Source organism: Heterodontus francisci, chromosome 42 (genome assembly GCF_036365525.1).
Source record: "Heterodontus francisci isolate sHetFra1 chromosome 42, sHetFra1.hap1, whole genome shotgun sequence".
Taxonomy (NCBI): domain Eukaryota; kingdom Metazoa; phylum Chordata; class Chondrichthyes; order Heterodontiformes; family Heterodontidae; genus Heterodontus; species Heterodontus francisci.
The window spans coordinates 29,039,839-29,057,041 of record NC_090412.1 but is presented as its reverse complement, the minus strand read 5'-3'; the positions used below and the strand labels follow the sequence as shown (position 1 = coordinate 29,057,041).

Here is a 17,203-nt window from a genome sequence, read left to right as displayed (position 1 = left end):
AGACAAGGGAGTCAAGAGTTATTGGGGGAAGACAGGAAAGTGGAGTTGAGACCACAGCCAGATCAGCCACGATGTTATCAAATGGCGGAGCAGGCTCGAAGGGCCGAATGGCCTACTGTTGCTCCTATTTTCCTATGCTGTGATCGTTCTCGTGAAAAATACGAGATATGAAGCAGAATCACAGAACTATTACAGCACAGAAGGAGGCGATTTGGCCCATAATTTCTGCACCGGCTCTCTGAATGAGCAATTCACCGAATGCCACTCCCCCGCCTTCTGCCTGTAACCCTGCACATTCTTCCTTTTCAGATAACAGTCTAATTCCTTTTTGAATGCTTCGATTGAACTTGCCTCCACCACACTCTCAGGCAGTGCAATCCAGATCCTAACCACTCGCTGTGTGAAAACGCTTTCCCTCATGTCACTTTGCTTTTGCCAATTACTTTAAATCTGTGCCCTCTCGTTCTCAATCCTTCCACGAGTAGGAACAGTTTCTCCCGATCCACTCTGTCCAGATCCCTCATGATTTTGAATACCTCTATCAAATCTTCTCTCAGCCTTCTCTTTTCCAAGGAAAACAGTCGCAACTCCTCCAATCTATCTTTTTAACTGAAGTTCCTCAACCCTGGAACCATGCTCATGAATCTTTTCTGTACTCTCTCTAATGCTTTCACATCTTTCCTAAAGTGCCACGCCCAGAACTGGACACAATACTCCAGCTGAGGCCAAACTAGTGTCTTACACAAGTTCAGCTGTTGTGCCTAACACGCACTTACTCTTAAAGAATCCACGGAATCCGATTGGTGAAAGGTATATCAATATTTTATTCACACACTAAATCATCAAAGTACAAGCTCTCACCACTTGTACAGTATACTATCCATCAAGAAACGAGGTGATCAGTCTCGGACGTGCAGCTGCTTTTCTGTTCTCTGAACCCCTGGCTCAGGGTATTTTCTCGAGTGTTCTTCCCCGGGGTTCTCGTACCTTCCTCAGTTTCAGTTGGGTTAAATCTTGTTTCCAAGACCCGCCCCTCTTACTTACTCATAGGGGTCTGGTATAATGACATAATGATAATTCCTTATTTGGCTCAGTGAGAACCTGTTCAAAACTTCACAGTTTCCCATTGTCTATTATGAGTTTAATCATATCTGGTGTCCATGACGACTCCTAGTTTCTGGGATCCTCCTCAATACCTTTTCTATAATCATATCTACAACTCCTTGGCCATCTGTGTACTGTGGCCTCTTTTGCCCATCCTCCCTTCAACACACTGTTCATTTTTGTGTTACTGGCCCCTTTGTTTTAATTAAGTTCTTAGGTGTTTTACTATATGTGTTTTTACTGGGTGTACACAGCATAACCTTCTTGCTCTTGTACTCTATGGCCCTATTAATAAAGCTTAGGATACTGAATGCTTTATTAACTGCTCTCTCAACCTGTCCTGCCACCTTCAATGTCTTATGCACATATACACCCAGGTCCCTCTGCTCCTGCACCCACTTAAGAATTGTACCCTTTATGTTATATTGTCTCTCCATGTTCTTCCTACCAAAATGAATCACTTCACATTTCTCCACATAGAACTTCATCAGCCACTTTTCCACCCATTCCACCAACTTGCCTATGTCCTTTTGAAGTTCTACACTATCCTCCTCACAGTTCACAATTGTTCCAAGTTTGGTATCATCTGCAAATTTTCAAATTGTGCCCTATACACCAAGGTCTAGGTCATTAATATATCAGGAAGAGCAACTGAGAGAGGGGAATATGCAGCGAGACCTGGGTGTTCTCGTACACCAGTCGCTGAAGGTAAGCATGCAGGTCCAACAGATGGAAAAAAAGGCAAATGGTATGTTGGCCTTCATAGTGAGAGGATTCGAGTAAAGGAGCAGGGATGTCGCTGCAATCATACAGGGCCTTGGTGAGGCCACACCTGGAATATTGTGTGCAGTTTAGGTCTCCTTATCTGAGGAAGGATGTTCTTGCTATGGAGGGAGTGCAGCGAGGATTCACCAGACTGATTCCTGGGATGGCAGGACTGACATATGAGGTGAGATTGAGTCCGTTCGGATTATATTCGCTGGAGTTCAGAAGAGTGAGGTGGGATCTCATAGAAACGTATAAAATTCTAACAGGACTTGACAGGGTAGATGCAGGAAGGATGTTCCCAATGGTGGGGGAGTCCAGAACCAGGCGTCATAGTCTAAGGATATGGGGTAAACCTTTCAGGACTGAGATGAGGAGAAATTTCTTCACTTAAGAAGGAGTTAGATATAGCTCTTGGGTCTAAAGGGATCAAAAGGTATGGGGCGAAAGCGGGAACAGGCTACTGAGTTGGATGATCAGCCATGATCATAATGGATGGCGGAGCAGGCTTGAAGGGCCGAATGGCCTACTCCTGCTCCTATTTTCTATCTTTTCTATGTTTCTATGGGTCTCAACACTGACCCCTGGGGAACTCCGCTACAAACCTTCCTCCAGCCCGTAGAACATCCATTAACCATAGCTGTCTATTTCCTGTCACTCAGCCAATTCTGTATCCATGTTGCTACTGTCCCTTTTAGTCCATGAGCTATAGCTTTGCTCACAAGTCTGTTGTGCAGCACTGTATGAAATGCCTTCTGGAAGTCCATGTACAGCATATCCATCAACAGTATTGCTCTCATCAACCCTCTTTGTTACCTCTTCAAAAAACTCCAGCAAGTTAATTAAACATGATTTTCCCTTAAGAAATCCATGCTGACTTTCCTTAATTAACCTGCATTTGTCCATGTGACTATTAATTTGGCCCTGAATTATTATTTCTGGAAGTTTCCCCACCACTGAAGTTAAACTGACTGGTCTGTAGTTGCTGGGCATATCTTTACATCCTTTTTTGCACAAGGGTGCAATTCTGCAGTCCTCTGGCACCACCTGTGAGTGAAGACTGGAAAATTATGGCCAGTGCCTGTGCAATTTCCACTCTCACTTCCCTCACTATCCTTGGATGCATCTCATCTGGCCCTGGTGCTTTATCAACTCCAGACGAATTTCAAGAATTACACAACAGGATTTCACATTTAAAGACTTTTATTGTAACAACTAAACTAAAAGAAATCCCCAATTAACTGAATATTAATTTGTAATTAGCTGATAACCCAAATCACAAAGAAAGGTAAAAGCAATATACTGCGGATGCTGGAAATCTGAAAAAAAAACAAGAAATGCTGGAACAGTTCTGAAGAAGGGTCACTGACCCGAAACGTTAACTCGACTTCTCTTTCCACAGATGCTGCCAGACCTGCTGATTGGTTCCAGCATTTCTTGTTTTTATCACAAAGAAAGGTATTTTCTTTACCTGCTAAAAATACTTGAATACTTCACACCATACATATACATTACACAGTCCTTTTTTGATGATGAAATCCTTTGCAGTTAAATGTATCAAACTCCTCCCAGTTGCAATGGGTTGGATCTCAGGCTATTTCAAAAAATAATGTCTTCTTCCCTCACGTCTCCAAGCACTTCCCACCTGGATGTCCATGAATCTGGTGTTTCGTGGTGATCCTGCTGGTCTTCAACTCCTCTGCAAGCTTCAACTCTCAAAATAGGTTCAAGTCTTTGCAGCCTTTTCCTGCAACAGGCTTCTGTGAGCAGGTGTCTCCTCCCTCTCTCTCTCTTGAGCTGCCATTGCTGGTTCCTTCTCTCTGAGGCTGCAACTGCTCACTATGCTGTGACATTTGAGTCTGCAGATAAGTTCTTAAATTTTTAAGCTGCTGGATCTCTTGCTGCGCCATCAGTGTTCCTGTGCCCCTGAAAATCACCTGTTTGAAAGAAAACAAAACAAAGCATCCATTGTGGCTCTGCCCAAGAGCCCAATGGGTTAATTTATTTATTTATTTAGAGATACAGCACTGAAACAGGCCCTTCGGCCCACCATGTCTGTGCTGACCATCAACCACCCACCTATACTAATCCTACACTAATCCCGTATTTCTACCACATCCCCACCTGTCCCTATATTTCCCTACTACCTACCTATACTAGGGGCAATTTATAATGGCCAATTTACCTATCAACCTGCAAGTCTTTGGCTGAGGGAGGAAACTGGAGCACCCGGCGAAAACCCATGCAGCCCCAGGGAGAACTTGCAAACTCCACACAGACAGTACCCAGAATTGAACCCGGGTCACTAGAGCTGTGAGGCTGCGGTGCTAACCACTGCGCCACTGTGCCGCCATTTGTCTAATCATACCTGTCAATTTAGAAACTTAAAATTTAATGATGCCTAATATATGAATTTACACTCAACGGTACAAAATATGTTGTTTGGTGAATTGAATAATTTTTTAAAAAGCTGTCAGTAGAAAGGGTTAACTTCTCTGCCTGTTTGCAAGAGGGCAAAGGGAATTTTCTCAGATTCACGCAGTTGTCACTTCATGTAATTTTTTTTTAAACTTCCCAATTGAAAAAAAATTCAATTTTGAAACTTCTTACCAAGTACTTTTTATCCGTAAGAATTGAAAACAACAGAAATCATTAGTAACATTATCAACTTCAAAGGAAATGTTCTCATCAGGGAAGACAGTACTTTAGATTAAACTCCGATTGTTCCCCAACTTTTCAGCATTTTTTGTCAAACCAATTTTTCATTCTCTGTTGTTTGCTGTTTAATGTCATTTGGATAAGCTTCAGTAAGACCCCGCATCTTTAATTTAAACTGTATAAAGAAAGAGCAGTTTTTTTTCTCCATTCCAATTAAAGCAAAGCGTTTTGAAAAGTTCAAATAGAATTTCCACCAGACATTCGAGCAAACATATCTTAAAAGCAGAAGCTTATCCTTTGTGAAACAAACTCTTTGGTGCCTTTCACAGTTGCACATATGAATTTTATTCAAAGTAAATCCACACAAGCATCTTTAATTTAAAATATATTCAGTTTTTTAATCCTTTGCAGTTGATAATGTTACGAATGATTTCTGTGCAATATCTTAACATAAACAGACTCAACAGTCACTTTTACACTTTCATACTTCTAGACAACTTACAATTATTGATCATGGATTATGAATTCATCAAAGTGCCAAAACGTTTTGAGATATTTCCAGGTCTTCAGCCAGAGGAAAAGTTAGAGTTTCATCTGCTTGAAAACCAAAAAGATAACTGCAATGTACTGCAGACTATGCTCTCAGTATAGAACTGAACAGTTTACTGTAGACTATGCTCTCAGTCTAGAACTATACAATGTACTGCAGACTATGCTCTCAGTCTAGAACTATACAATGTACTGCAGACTATCCTCTCAGTCTAGAACTGAACAGTGTACTGCAGTCTGTGCTCTCAGTCTAGAACTATACAATGTACTGCAGACTATGCTCTCAGTCTAGAACTGAACAGTTTACTGCAGACTATGCTCTCAATCTAGAACTGAACAGTGTACTGCAGTCTGTTCTCTGTCTAGAACTGAACAGTGTACTGCAGACTATGCTCTCAGTCTAGAACTGTACAGTGTACTACTGACTATGCTCTCAGTCTAGAACTGAACAGTGTACTGCAGTCTGTGCTCTTAATCTAGAACTATACAATGTACTGCAGACTATGCTGTCAGTCTAGAACTGAACAGTGTACTGCAGACTATGCTCTCAGTCCAGAACTGAACAGTATACTGCAGTCTGTGCTCTCAGTCTAGAACTGAACAGTGTACTGCAGTCTGTGCTCTCAGTCTAGAACTATACAATGTACTGCAGACTATATTATTTGTCTAGAACTGAACAGTGTACTGCAGACTATACTATTTGTCTAGAACTGAACAGTGTACTGCAGACTATGCTCTCAGTCTAGAACTGTACAGTGTACTGCGGACTATACTATTTGTCTAGAACTGAACAGCGTACTGCAGACTATACTATCTGTCTAGAACTGTACAGTGTACTGCAGACTATACTGTCTGTCTAGAACTTAACAGTGTACTGCCATCTGTGCTCTCAGTCTAGAACTATACAATGTACTGCAGACTATGCTCTCAGTCTAGAACTGAACAGTGTACTGCAGTCTGTGCTCTCAGTCTAGAACTATACAATGTACTGCAGACTATGCTCTCAGTCTAGAACTGAACAGTGTACTGCAGTCTGTGCTCTCAGTCTAGAACTATACAATGTACTGCAGACTATACTATTTGTCTAGAACTGAACAGTGTACTGCAGACTATGCTCTCAGTCTAGAACTGTACAGTGTACTGCGGACTATACTATTTGTCTAGAACTGAACAGCGTACTGCAGACTATACTATCTGTCTAGAACTGTACAGTGTACTGCAGACTATACTGTCTGTCTAGAACTGAACAGTGTACTGCCATCTGTGCTCTCAGTCTAGAACTGAACAGTGTACTGCAGACTATGCTCTCAGTCTAGAACTGAACAGTGTACTGCAGTCTGTGCTCTCAGTCTAGAACTATACAATGTACTGCAGACTATGCTCTCAGTCTAGAACTGAACAGTGTACTGCAGACTATGCTCTCAGTCTAGAACTGAACAGTGTACTGCAGTCTGTGCTCTCAGTCTAGAACTATACAGTGTACTGCAGACTGTGCTCTCAATCTAGAACTGTACAGTGGATTGCAGATTGTGCTCTCAATCTAGAACTGTACAGTGGATTGCAGACTGTGCTCTCAATCTAGAACTGTACAGGGGATTGCAGACTGTGCTCTCAATCTAGAACTGTACAGGGGATTGCAGACTGTGCTCTCAATCTAGAACTGTACAGTGGATTGCAGACTGTGCTCTCAATCTAGAACTGTACAGTGTATTGCAGACTGTGTTCTCAATCTAGAACTGTACAGTGGATTGCAGACTGTGTTCTCAAACTAGTACTGTACAGTGGATTGCAGACTGTGTTCTCAATCTAGAACTGTACAGTGGATTGCAGACTGTGCTCTCAATCTAGAACTGTACAGTGTACTGCAGACTGTGCTCTAAATCTAGAACTGTACAGTGGATTGCAGACTGTACTTTCAATCTAGAACTGTACAGTGGATTGCAGTCTGTGCTCTCAATCTAGAACTGTACAGTGGATTGCAGTATGTGCTCTCAGTCTAGAACTGTACAGTGGATTGCAGTCTGTGCTCTCAGTCTAGAACTGTACAGTGGATTGCAGACTGTGCTCTCAATCTAGAACTGTACAGTGGATTGCAGACTGTGCTCTCAATCTAGAACTGTACAGTGGATTGCAGACTGTGCTCTCAATCTAGAACTGTACAGTGGATTGCAGACTGTGCTCTCAATCCAGAACTGTACAGTGGATTGCAGACTGTGCTCTCAATCTAGAACTGTACAGTGGATTGCAGTCTGTGCTCTCAGTCTAGAACTGTACAGTGGATTGCAGACTGTGCTTTCAATCTAGAACTGTACAGTGGATTGCAGACTGTGCTCTCAATCTAGAACTGTACAGTGGATTGCAGACTGTGCTCTCAATCTAGAACTGTACAGTGGATTGCAGACTGTGCTCTCAATCTAGAACTGTACAGGGGATTGCAGACTGTGCTCTCAATCTAGAACTGTACAGGGGATTGCAGACTGTGCTCTCAATCTAGAACTGTACAGTGGATTGCAGACTGTGCTCTCAATCTAGAACTGTACAGTGTATTGCAGACTGTGTTCTCAATCTAGAACTGTACAGTGGATTGCAGACTGTGTTCTCAAACTAGTACTGTACAGTGGATTGCAGACTGTGTTCTCAATCTAGAACTGTACAGTGGATTGCAGACTGTGCTCTCAATCTAGAACTGTACAGTGGATTGCAGACTGTGCTCTCAATCTAGAACTGTACAGTGGATTGCAGACTGTGTTCTCAATCTAGAACTGTGCAGTGGACTGCTGACTGTGATCTCAGTCTAGAACTATACAATGTACTGCAGACTATGCTCTCAGTCTTGAACTGAACAGTGTACTGCAGACTGTGCTCTCAGTCTGGAATCATACAGTGTACTGCAGACCGTGCTCTCAGTCTGGAACCATACTGTGGATTGCAGACTTTGCTCTCAGTCTAGAACTGTACAGTGTACTGCAGACTGTGCTCTAAATCTAGAACTGTACAGTGGATTGCAGACTGTACTTTCAATCTAGAACTGTACAGTGGATTGCAGTCTGTGCTCTCAATCTAGAACTGTACAGTGGATTGCAGTATGTGCTCTCAATCTAGAACTGTACAGTGGATTGCAGTCTGTGCTCTCAGTCTAGAACTGTACAGTGGATTGCAGACTGTGCTCTCAATCTAGAACTGTACAGTGGATTGCAGACTGTGCTCTCAATCTAGAACTGTACAGTGGATTCCAGACTGTGCTCTCAATCTAGAACTGTACAGTGGATTGCAGTCTGTGCTCTCAATCTAGAACTGTACAGTGGATTGCAGTATGTGCTCTCAATCTAGAACTGTACAGTGGATTGCAGTCTGTGCTCTCAGTCTAGAACTGTACAGTGGATTGCAGACTGTGCTCTCAATCTAGAACTGTACAGTGGATTGCAGACTGTGCTCTCAATCCAGAACTGTACAGTGGATTCCAGACTGTGCTCTCAATCTAGAACTGTACAGTGGATTGCAGTCTGTGCTCTCAGTCTAGAACTGTACAGTGGATTGCAGACTGTGCTTTCAATCTAGAACTGTACAGTGGATTGCAGACTGTGCTCTCAATCTAGAACTGTACAGTGGATTGCAGACTGTGCTCTCAATCTAGAACTGTACAGTGGATTGCAGACTGTGCTCTCAATCTAGAACTGTACAGTGGATTGCAGACTGTGCTCTCAATCTAGAACTGTACAGGGGATTGCAGACTGTGCTCTCAATCTAGAACTGTACAGGGGATTGCAGACTGTGCTCTCAATCTAGAACTGTACAGTGTATTGCAGACTGTGTTCTCAATCTAGAACTGTACAGTGGATTGCAGACTGTGTTCTCAAACTAGTACTGTACAGTGGATTGCAGACTGTGTTCTCAATCTAGAACTGTACAGTGGATTGCAGACTGTGCTCTCAGTCTGGAACCATAGAGTATATGACAGACTGTGCTCTCAGTCTAGAACTATATAGTGGACTGCTGACTGTGATCTCAGTCTGGAACTGCATAATGGATTGCAGACTGTGCTCTCAATCTAGAACTGTACAGTGGATTGCAGACTGTGTTCTCAATCTAGAACTGTACAGTGGATTGCAGACTGTGCTCTCAATCTAGAACTGTACAGGGGATTGCAGACTGTGCTCTCAATCTAAAACTGTACAGGGGATTGCAGACTGTGCTCTCAATCTAGAACTGTACAGTGTACTGCAGACTGTGCTCTCAGTCTAGAACTATACAATGTACTGCTGACTATGCTCTCAGTCTAGAACTGAACAGTGTACTGCAGACTGTGCTCTCAGTCTAGAACTGAACAGTGTACTGCAGACTATGCTCTCTGTCCAGAACTGAACAGTGTACTGCAGACTGTGCTCTCAGTCTAGAACTATACGGTGCACTGCAGACTGTGCTCTCAGTCTGGAACCATAGAGTATATGACAGACTGTGCTCTCAGTCTAGAACTATATAGTGCACTGCAGACTGTGCTCTCAGTCTGGAACCATAGAGTATATGACAGACTGTGCTCTCAGTCGAGAACTATACAGTCTACTGCAGACTGTGCTCTCAGTCTGGACCCATACAGTGGATTGCAGTCTGTGCTCTCAGTCTGGAACTATACAGTGTCTGCAGACTCTGCACTCAGTCTGGAATCATACAGTGTACTGCAGACCGTGCTCTCAGTCTGGAACCATACTGTGGATTGCAGACTGTGCTCTAAATCTAGAACTGTACAGTGGATTGCAGACTGTACTTTCAATCTAGAACTGTACAGTGGATTGCAGTATGTGCTCTCAATCTAGAACTGTACAGTGGATTGCTGTCTGTGCTCTCAGTCTAGAACTGTACAGTGGATTGCAGACTGTGCTCTCAATCTAGAACTGTACAGTGTATTGCAGACTGTGTTCTCAATCTAGAACTGTACAGTGGATTGCAGACTGTGCTCTCAATCTCGAACTGTACAGTGGATTGCAGACTGTGCTCTCAATCCAGAACTGTACAGGGGATTGCAGACTGTGCTCTCAATCTAGAACTGTACAGTGGATTGCAGTCTGTGCTCTCAGTCTAGAACTGTACAGGGGATTGCAGACTGTGCTTTCAATCTAGAACTGTACAGTGGATTGCAGACTGTGCTCTCAATCTAGAACTGTACAGGGGATTGCAGACTGTGCTCTCAATCTAGAACTGTACAGTGTACTGCAGACTGTGCTCTCAGTCTAGAACTATACAATGTACTGCTGACTATGCTCTCAGTCTAGAACTGAACAGTGTACTGCAGACTGTGCTCTCAGTCTAGAACTGAACAGTGTACTGCAGACTATGCTCTCTGTCCAGAACTGAACAGTGTACTGCAGACTGTGCTCTCAGTCTAGAACTATACGGTGCACTGCAGACTGTGCTCTCAGTCTGGAACCATAGAGTATATGACAGACTGTGCTCTCAGTCTAGAACTATATAGTGCACTGCAGACTGTGCTCTCAGTCTGGAACCATAGAGTATATGACAGACTGTGCTCTCAGTCGAGAACTATACAGTCTACTGCAGACTGTGCTCTCAGTCTGGACCCATACAGTGGATTGCAGTCTGTGCTCTCAGTCTGGAACTATACAGTGTCTGCAGACTCTGCACTCAGTCTGGAATCATACAGTGTACTGCAGACCGTGCTCTCAGTCTGGAACCATACTGTGGATTGCAGACTTTGCTCTCAGTCTAGAACTGTACAGTGTACTGCAGACTGTGCTCTAAATCTAGAACTGTACAGTGCATTGCAGACTGTACTTTCAATCTAGAACTGTACAGTGGATTGCAGTCTGTGCTCTCAATCTAGAACTGTACAGTGGATTGCAGTATGTGCTCTCAATCTAGAACTGTACAGTGGATTGCTGTCTGTGCTCTCAATCTAGAACTGTACAGTGGATTGCAGACTGTGCTCTCAATCTAGAACTGTACAGTGTATTGCAGACTGTTCTCAATCTAGAACTGTACAGTGGATTGCAGACTGTGCTCTCAATCTAGAACTGTACAGTGGATTGCAGACTGTGCTCTCAATCTAGAACTGTACAGTGGATTGCAGACTGTGCTCTCAATCCAGAACTGTACAGTGGATTGCAGACTGTGCTCTCAATCTAGAACTGTACAGTGGATTGCAGTCTGTGCTCTCAGTCTAGAACTGTACAGTGGATTGCAGACTGTGCTCTCAATCTAGAACTGTACAGTGGATTGCAGACTGTGCTCTCAATCTAGAACTGTACAGTGGATTGCAGACTGTGCTCTCAATCTAGAACTGTACAGTGGATTGCAGACTGTGCTCTCAATCTAGAACTGTACAGGGGATTGCAGACTGTGCTCTCAATCTAGAACTGTACAGGAGATTGCAGACTGTGCTCTCAATCTAGAACTGTACAGTGGATTGCAGACTGTGCTCTCAATCTAGAACTGTACAGTGTATTGCAGACTGTGTTCTCAATCTAGAACTGTACAGTGGATTGCAGACTGTGTTCTCAATCTAGTACTGTACAGTGGATTGCAGACTGTGTTCTCAATCTAGAACTGTACAGTGGATTGCAGACTGTGCTCTCAATCTAGAACTGTACAGTGGATTGCAGACTGTGCTCTCAATCTAGAACTGTACAGTGGATTGCAGACTGTGTTCTCAAACTAGTACTGTACAGTGGATTGCAGACTGTGTTCTCAATCTAGAACTGTGCAGTGGACTGCTGACTGTGATCTCAGTCTGGAACTGCATAATGGATTGCAGACTGTGCTCTCAATCTAGAACTGTACAGTGGATTGCAGACTGTGTTCTCAATCTAGAATTGTACAGGGGACTGCAGACTGTGCCCTCAGTCTGGAACTGCATAATAGATTGCAGACTTTGTTCTCAATCTAGAACTGTACAGTGGACTGCAGACTGTGATCTCAGTCTGGAACTGCATAATGGATTGCAGACTGTGCTCTCAATCTAGAACTGTACGTGGATTGCAGACTGTGTTCTCAATCTAGAATTGTACAGGGGAGTGCAGACTGTGCTCTCAATCTAGAATTGTACAGGGGACTACAGACTGTGCCCTCAGTCTGGAACTGCATAATAGATTGCAGACTTTGTTCTCAATCTAGAACTGTACAGGGGACTGCAGACTGTGCCCTCAGTCTGGAACTGCATAATGGATTGCAGACTTTGCTGTCTGACATATAAGCTTGTTTTGAAGGAGCTTAGAAGTTGCAAGCAGCTGAGATGTGCCCTTTATTTGCAGTTATCGCTGGGTGAGGTTTGAGGTGTGCCGGCCTGGAGATGGGCAGGTACCACACGGGCTGCCAGAAGATGATGCGTCAATGAATTTCGAAGCCCTGAGACAGCAGGTCTTTGAGCAGGGACTGAACAATCAGCCCACAGAAGGTAATAAACTTCAGGGCAATAATAGTTGGGGATTTCAACTACCCCAGTATTAACTGGGTTACAAACAATGTGAAGGGCACGGAGGGGATAACATTCTTGAACTGCGTTGAAGAGAACTTTTAGCCAGCACATAACAAGCCCAAAGAGAGGGGGCACAATTCTAGATTTAGTCTTCAGTAATGAAGCTGGGCAAGTGGATGAAGTAACAGTGGGTGGCCATTTTGGAGATAGTGACCATAATACAGTTAGTTTTAGCATTATCATGGAAAAGGACAAAGATAAAACTGAAGGAAAGGTTCTAAATTGGGGGATAGGCAAATTTTACGAAACTGCGGGGTGACCTGGCGAAAAATGAACTGGATACAGCTACTTGAAGGAAAATCAGTGGCAAACCAGTAGGAGGCATTCAAGTGCGAGATATTACGGGCACAGTGTAGGCATGTCCCTACAATGATTAAGGGTGGTACGACCAAATCTAGAGCCCCCTGGTTATCTAAAAGCTTACAGGGTAAGTTAAAGCAAAAAACGAAAGCTTTTAACGATCACAAATATCTTAATACTTTAGAAAGCCTAGAGGAGTGTAGAAAGTGCAGGGGTGTAGTAAAAAAGGAAATTAACAAAGCAAAGAGAGGACGTGAAAAATTATTGGCAGGTAAAATCGAGGAAAACCCGAAGATGTTTTATCAGTACATTAAGAGCAAGAGGATAACTAAGGAAAGGGTAGGGGATATCAAAGATGTACAGGGGAACCTATGCGTGGATGCAGAAGATGTGGGCAGGGTTCTTAATGAGTTTTTTGTCTCTGTCTTCACAAAGGAGAGGGTTGATGCAGACATTGTAGTTAAGGAGGAGGAGTGTGAAATATTAGATACGATAAGCATAACAAAACAGGAGGTGATTGAGGGTCTGACATCCCTGAAAGTGGATAAATCACCAGGACCAGATGGCTTGCATCCCAGGTTGTTAAAGGAAGCCAGGGAGGAAATAGCGAATGCGCTGAGGATCATCTTCAAATCCTCACTAAATACAGGCGAGGTACCAGACAATTGGAGGTCTGCGAATGTTATACCATTGTTTAAAAAGGGTGTGAGGGATAAGCCAGGTAATTCTAGGCCAGTCAGTCTGACCTCGGTGGTGAGTAAATTGTTAGAATTTATTCTGAGGGACTGGATAAACTGTCACTTAGAAAGGCATGGATTAATCAGCGATAGTCAGCATGGATTTGTTAGGGGAAGGTCATGTCTTACTAACTTGATTGAGTTTTTTGAGGAAGTGACAAGGAGGATTGATGAGGGATGTGCGGCGGATGTGGTCTACATGGATTTTAGTAAGGCATTTGACAAGATCCCGCATGGCAGACTGGTCAGTAAAATGAAAGCCCATGGGATACAGGGGAAGGTGGCAGCTTTGATCCAGAATTGGCTCAGTGATAGGAAACAAAGGGTAGTAGTCGACGGATGTTTTTGTGAATGGAAAGTGGTTTCCAGTGGCGTTCCACAGGGCTCAGTGTTGGGTCCCTTGCTGTTTGTTGTATATATTAATGATTTGGATTTAAATGTGGGTGGAATGATTGGGAAATTTGCTGATGACACAAAAATTGGCCGTGTGTTAATAGTGAGGAGGATAGTCGCAAACTCCAGAATTATATCAATGGTTTGGTTGAGTGGGTGGAAAAGTGGCAAATGGAATTCAATCCAGAGAAGTGTGAGGTGATGTATTTGGGGAGGGCAAATAAAGCGAGGGAATATACAATAAATGGGATGATATTGAGAGGGGTAGAAGAAGTGCGACACCTTGGAGTGCATGTCCACAGGTCCTTGAAGGTGGCAGGACAGGTAGATAGAGTGGTAAAGAAGGCATATGGAATGCTTTCCTTTATTGGCTGAGGTATAGAATACAAAAGCAGGGATGTGATGCTGGAACTGTATAGAGCGTTAGTTAGGCCACAGTTGGAGTATTGCGTGCAGTTCTGGTCATCATATTATAGAAAGGACATCATTGCTCTGGAGAGAGTACAGAGGAGATTTACAAGAACATTGCCAGGGCTTGAAGGTTGCAGCTATGAGGAAAGATTAGAGAGGCTAGGGTTGTTTTCCCTGGAATTGAGGAGGCTGAGGTGTGACTTGATTGAGATGGATAAAATTATGAGGGGCCTAGATAGAGTAGACAGGAAGGACCTGTTTCCCCTAGCAGAGAGGTCAATTACCATGGGGCACAGATTTAAGGTGATTGGTAGAAGGATTAGAGGGGACATGAGGAGAAACCTTTTCACCCAGAGGGTGGTGCATGTCTGGAATTCGCTGCCAGGAATGGTGATGGAGGCCGAAACCCTCAGTTCTTTTAAAAGGTACTTAGACATGTACCTGAAGTGCTGTAACCTGTGGGGCTATGGACTAGGTGCTGGAAGGTGGATTTGTTTGGGCGGATAGTTTATTCGGCCGGCGCAGACACAATGGGCTGAATGGCCTCCTTCTCTGCTGTATTTTTTCTATGGTTCTGTGGTTCTAAACAACTTCCGATTCATTCATTCAACAAGTTTGGAATTGGTGTGGTAACTTGTGAAAATTAGTTTTATAAAGAAATATTTTGGGGGTATTTGGTAAGTTTGCCCTTTGTTGTGGTAACTTTATCCACTTTCTTTAAGAGAATATGTTTATGGCTGTGTATTTTTGCAGAATTATGTAATTTGCTTAATTTGTTATAAATGTTATTTTAACTGTTTCTATTGAGCAGAGTGAGGAATTGAAATTGCAGCTATCAGCAGCTAGAAAGGTTTGATTGGAGATTTGTTGTGTTCACTCATTGCTGATTGGTAACTTGTCTAGTGAGTACAAGTGCTTTCTGATTGGCTCAACACCATAATTAAATTAACCAATAGAGACTATCTGGCCCAGTCACACTGGAAAGGAAACGCAGCAGACCCAAGACTTATCATTCACTGCCGCCTTCTTGTAAAGGCAATGACAGTTTCACAAGTGCCAAAACCCTCAGGTACTTTGCCCAAGAGTAAAATAGGTGGGCTGTTCAACCATGCAGGGCTTCATGTTGAGCCTAATCCTATTCTCACCCAACATCATGTACACTTTGCATCATTACAGTCGGCAACAGAATCCTCACTGAGGGTCCCCGCCACAGTGGCGCAGTGGTTAGCACTGCAGCCTCACAGCTCCAGCGACCCTGGTTCAATTCTGGGTACTGCCGATGAGGAGTTTGCAAGGTCTCCCTGTCTCTGCGTGGGTTTTCTCCGGTGCTCCGGTTTCCTCCCACAAGCCAAAAGACTTGCAGGTTGGTAGGTAAATTGGCCATTATAAATTGCCCCTAGTATCGGTAGGTGGTAGGGAAATGTAGGGACGGGTGGGGATGTGGTAGGAATATGGGATGAGTGTAGGATTAGTATAAATGGGTGGTTGATGGTCGGCACAGACTCGGTGGGCCGAAGAGCCTGTTTCAGTGCTGTGTCTCTAAACTAAACTAAACATACTGCAGGGGGCGAGTGACCCAGCACACACTGACCCTCCATCAGGGGGAGGTGAGTGACCCAGCACACGCTGACCCACCGTCAGGGGGAGATGCGTGACCCAGCATCGCTGACCCTCCGTCGGAGGGAGGTGAGTGACCCAGCACACACTGACCCTCCGTCGGGGGGAGGTGAGTGACCCAGCACACACTGACCCTCCGTCGGGGGGAGATGAGTGACCCAGCACACACTGATCCTCCAATGCGGGGAGGTGAGTGACCCAGTACACACTGACCCTCCATCGGGGGGAATGAGTGACCCAGCACACACTGACCCTCCATCAGGGGGAATGAGTGACCCATCACACACTGACCCTCCAATGCGGGGAGGTGAGTGACCCAGCACACACTGACCCTCCAATGCGGGGAGGTGAGTGACCCAGCACACACTGACCCTCCATTGGGGGGAGGTGAGTGACCCAGCACTCACTGACCCTCCATCGGGGGGAATGAGTGACCCAGCACACACTGACCCTCCATCGGGGGGAGGTGAGTGACCCAGCACACACTGACCCTCCAATGCGGGGAGGTGAGTGACCCAGTACACACTGACCCTCCATCGGGGGGAATGAGTGACCCAGCACACACTGACCCTCCATCAGCGGGAATGAGTGACCCAGCACACACTGACCCTCCAATGCGGGGAGGTGAGTGACCCAGCACACACTGACCCTCCATTGGGGGGAGGTGAGTGACCCAGCACACACTGACCCTCTTTTGGGGGGAGATGAGTGACCCAGCACACACTGACCCTCTTTTGGGGGGAGGGGAGTGACCCAGTACACACTGACCCTCCCATCGGGGGGAATGAGTGACCCAGCACACACTGACCCTCTTTTGGGGGGAGGTGAGTAACCCAGTACACACAGACCCTCCATTGGGGGGGAGGTGAGTGACCCAGCACACACTGACCCTCTTTTGGGGGGAGGTGAGTAACCCAGCACACACTGACCCTCCATCAGGGGGAATGAGTGACCCAGCACACACTGACCCTCCATCAGGCGGAATGAGTGACCCAGCACACACTGACCCTCCATCAGGGGGAGGTGAGTGACCCAGCACACACTGACCCTCCATCGAGGGGAGGTGAGTGACCCAGCACACACTGACCCTCCATCAGGGGGGGTGGGGATGAGTGACCCAGCACACACTGACCCTCCATCGAGGGGAGGTGAGTGACCCAGCACACACTGACCCTCTTTTGGG

The 17,203-nt window shown here is 44.8% G+C and overlaps 1 protein-coding gene across 6 annotated transcripts in view; it reads left to right on the top strand.

Moving 5' to 3' along the window:
• The window catches only part of tbrg1 (transforming growth factor beta regulator 1), a 134,069-nt gene that overhangs the window by 87,403 nt on the left and 29,463 nt on the right, over positions 1-17,203 (top strand). For all 6 annotated transcript variants that reach the window (XM_068020258.1, XM_068020260.1, XM_068020259.1 and 3 more), the window contains one exon: positions 12,339-12,481. In XM_068020258.1, coding sequence (XP_067876359.1) covers positions 12,339-12,481 — 143 coding nt within the window. The remainder of the gene's footprint in view (positions 1-12,338; positions 12,482-17,203) is intronic.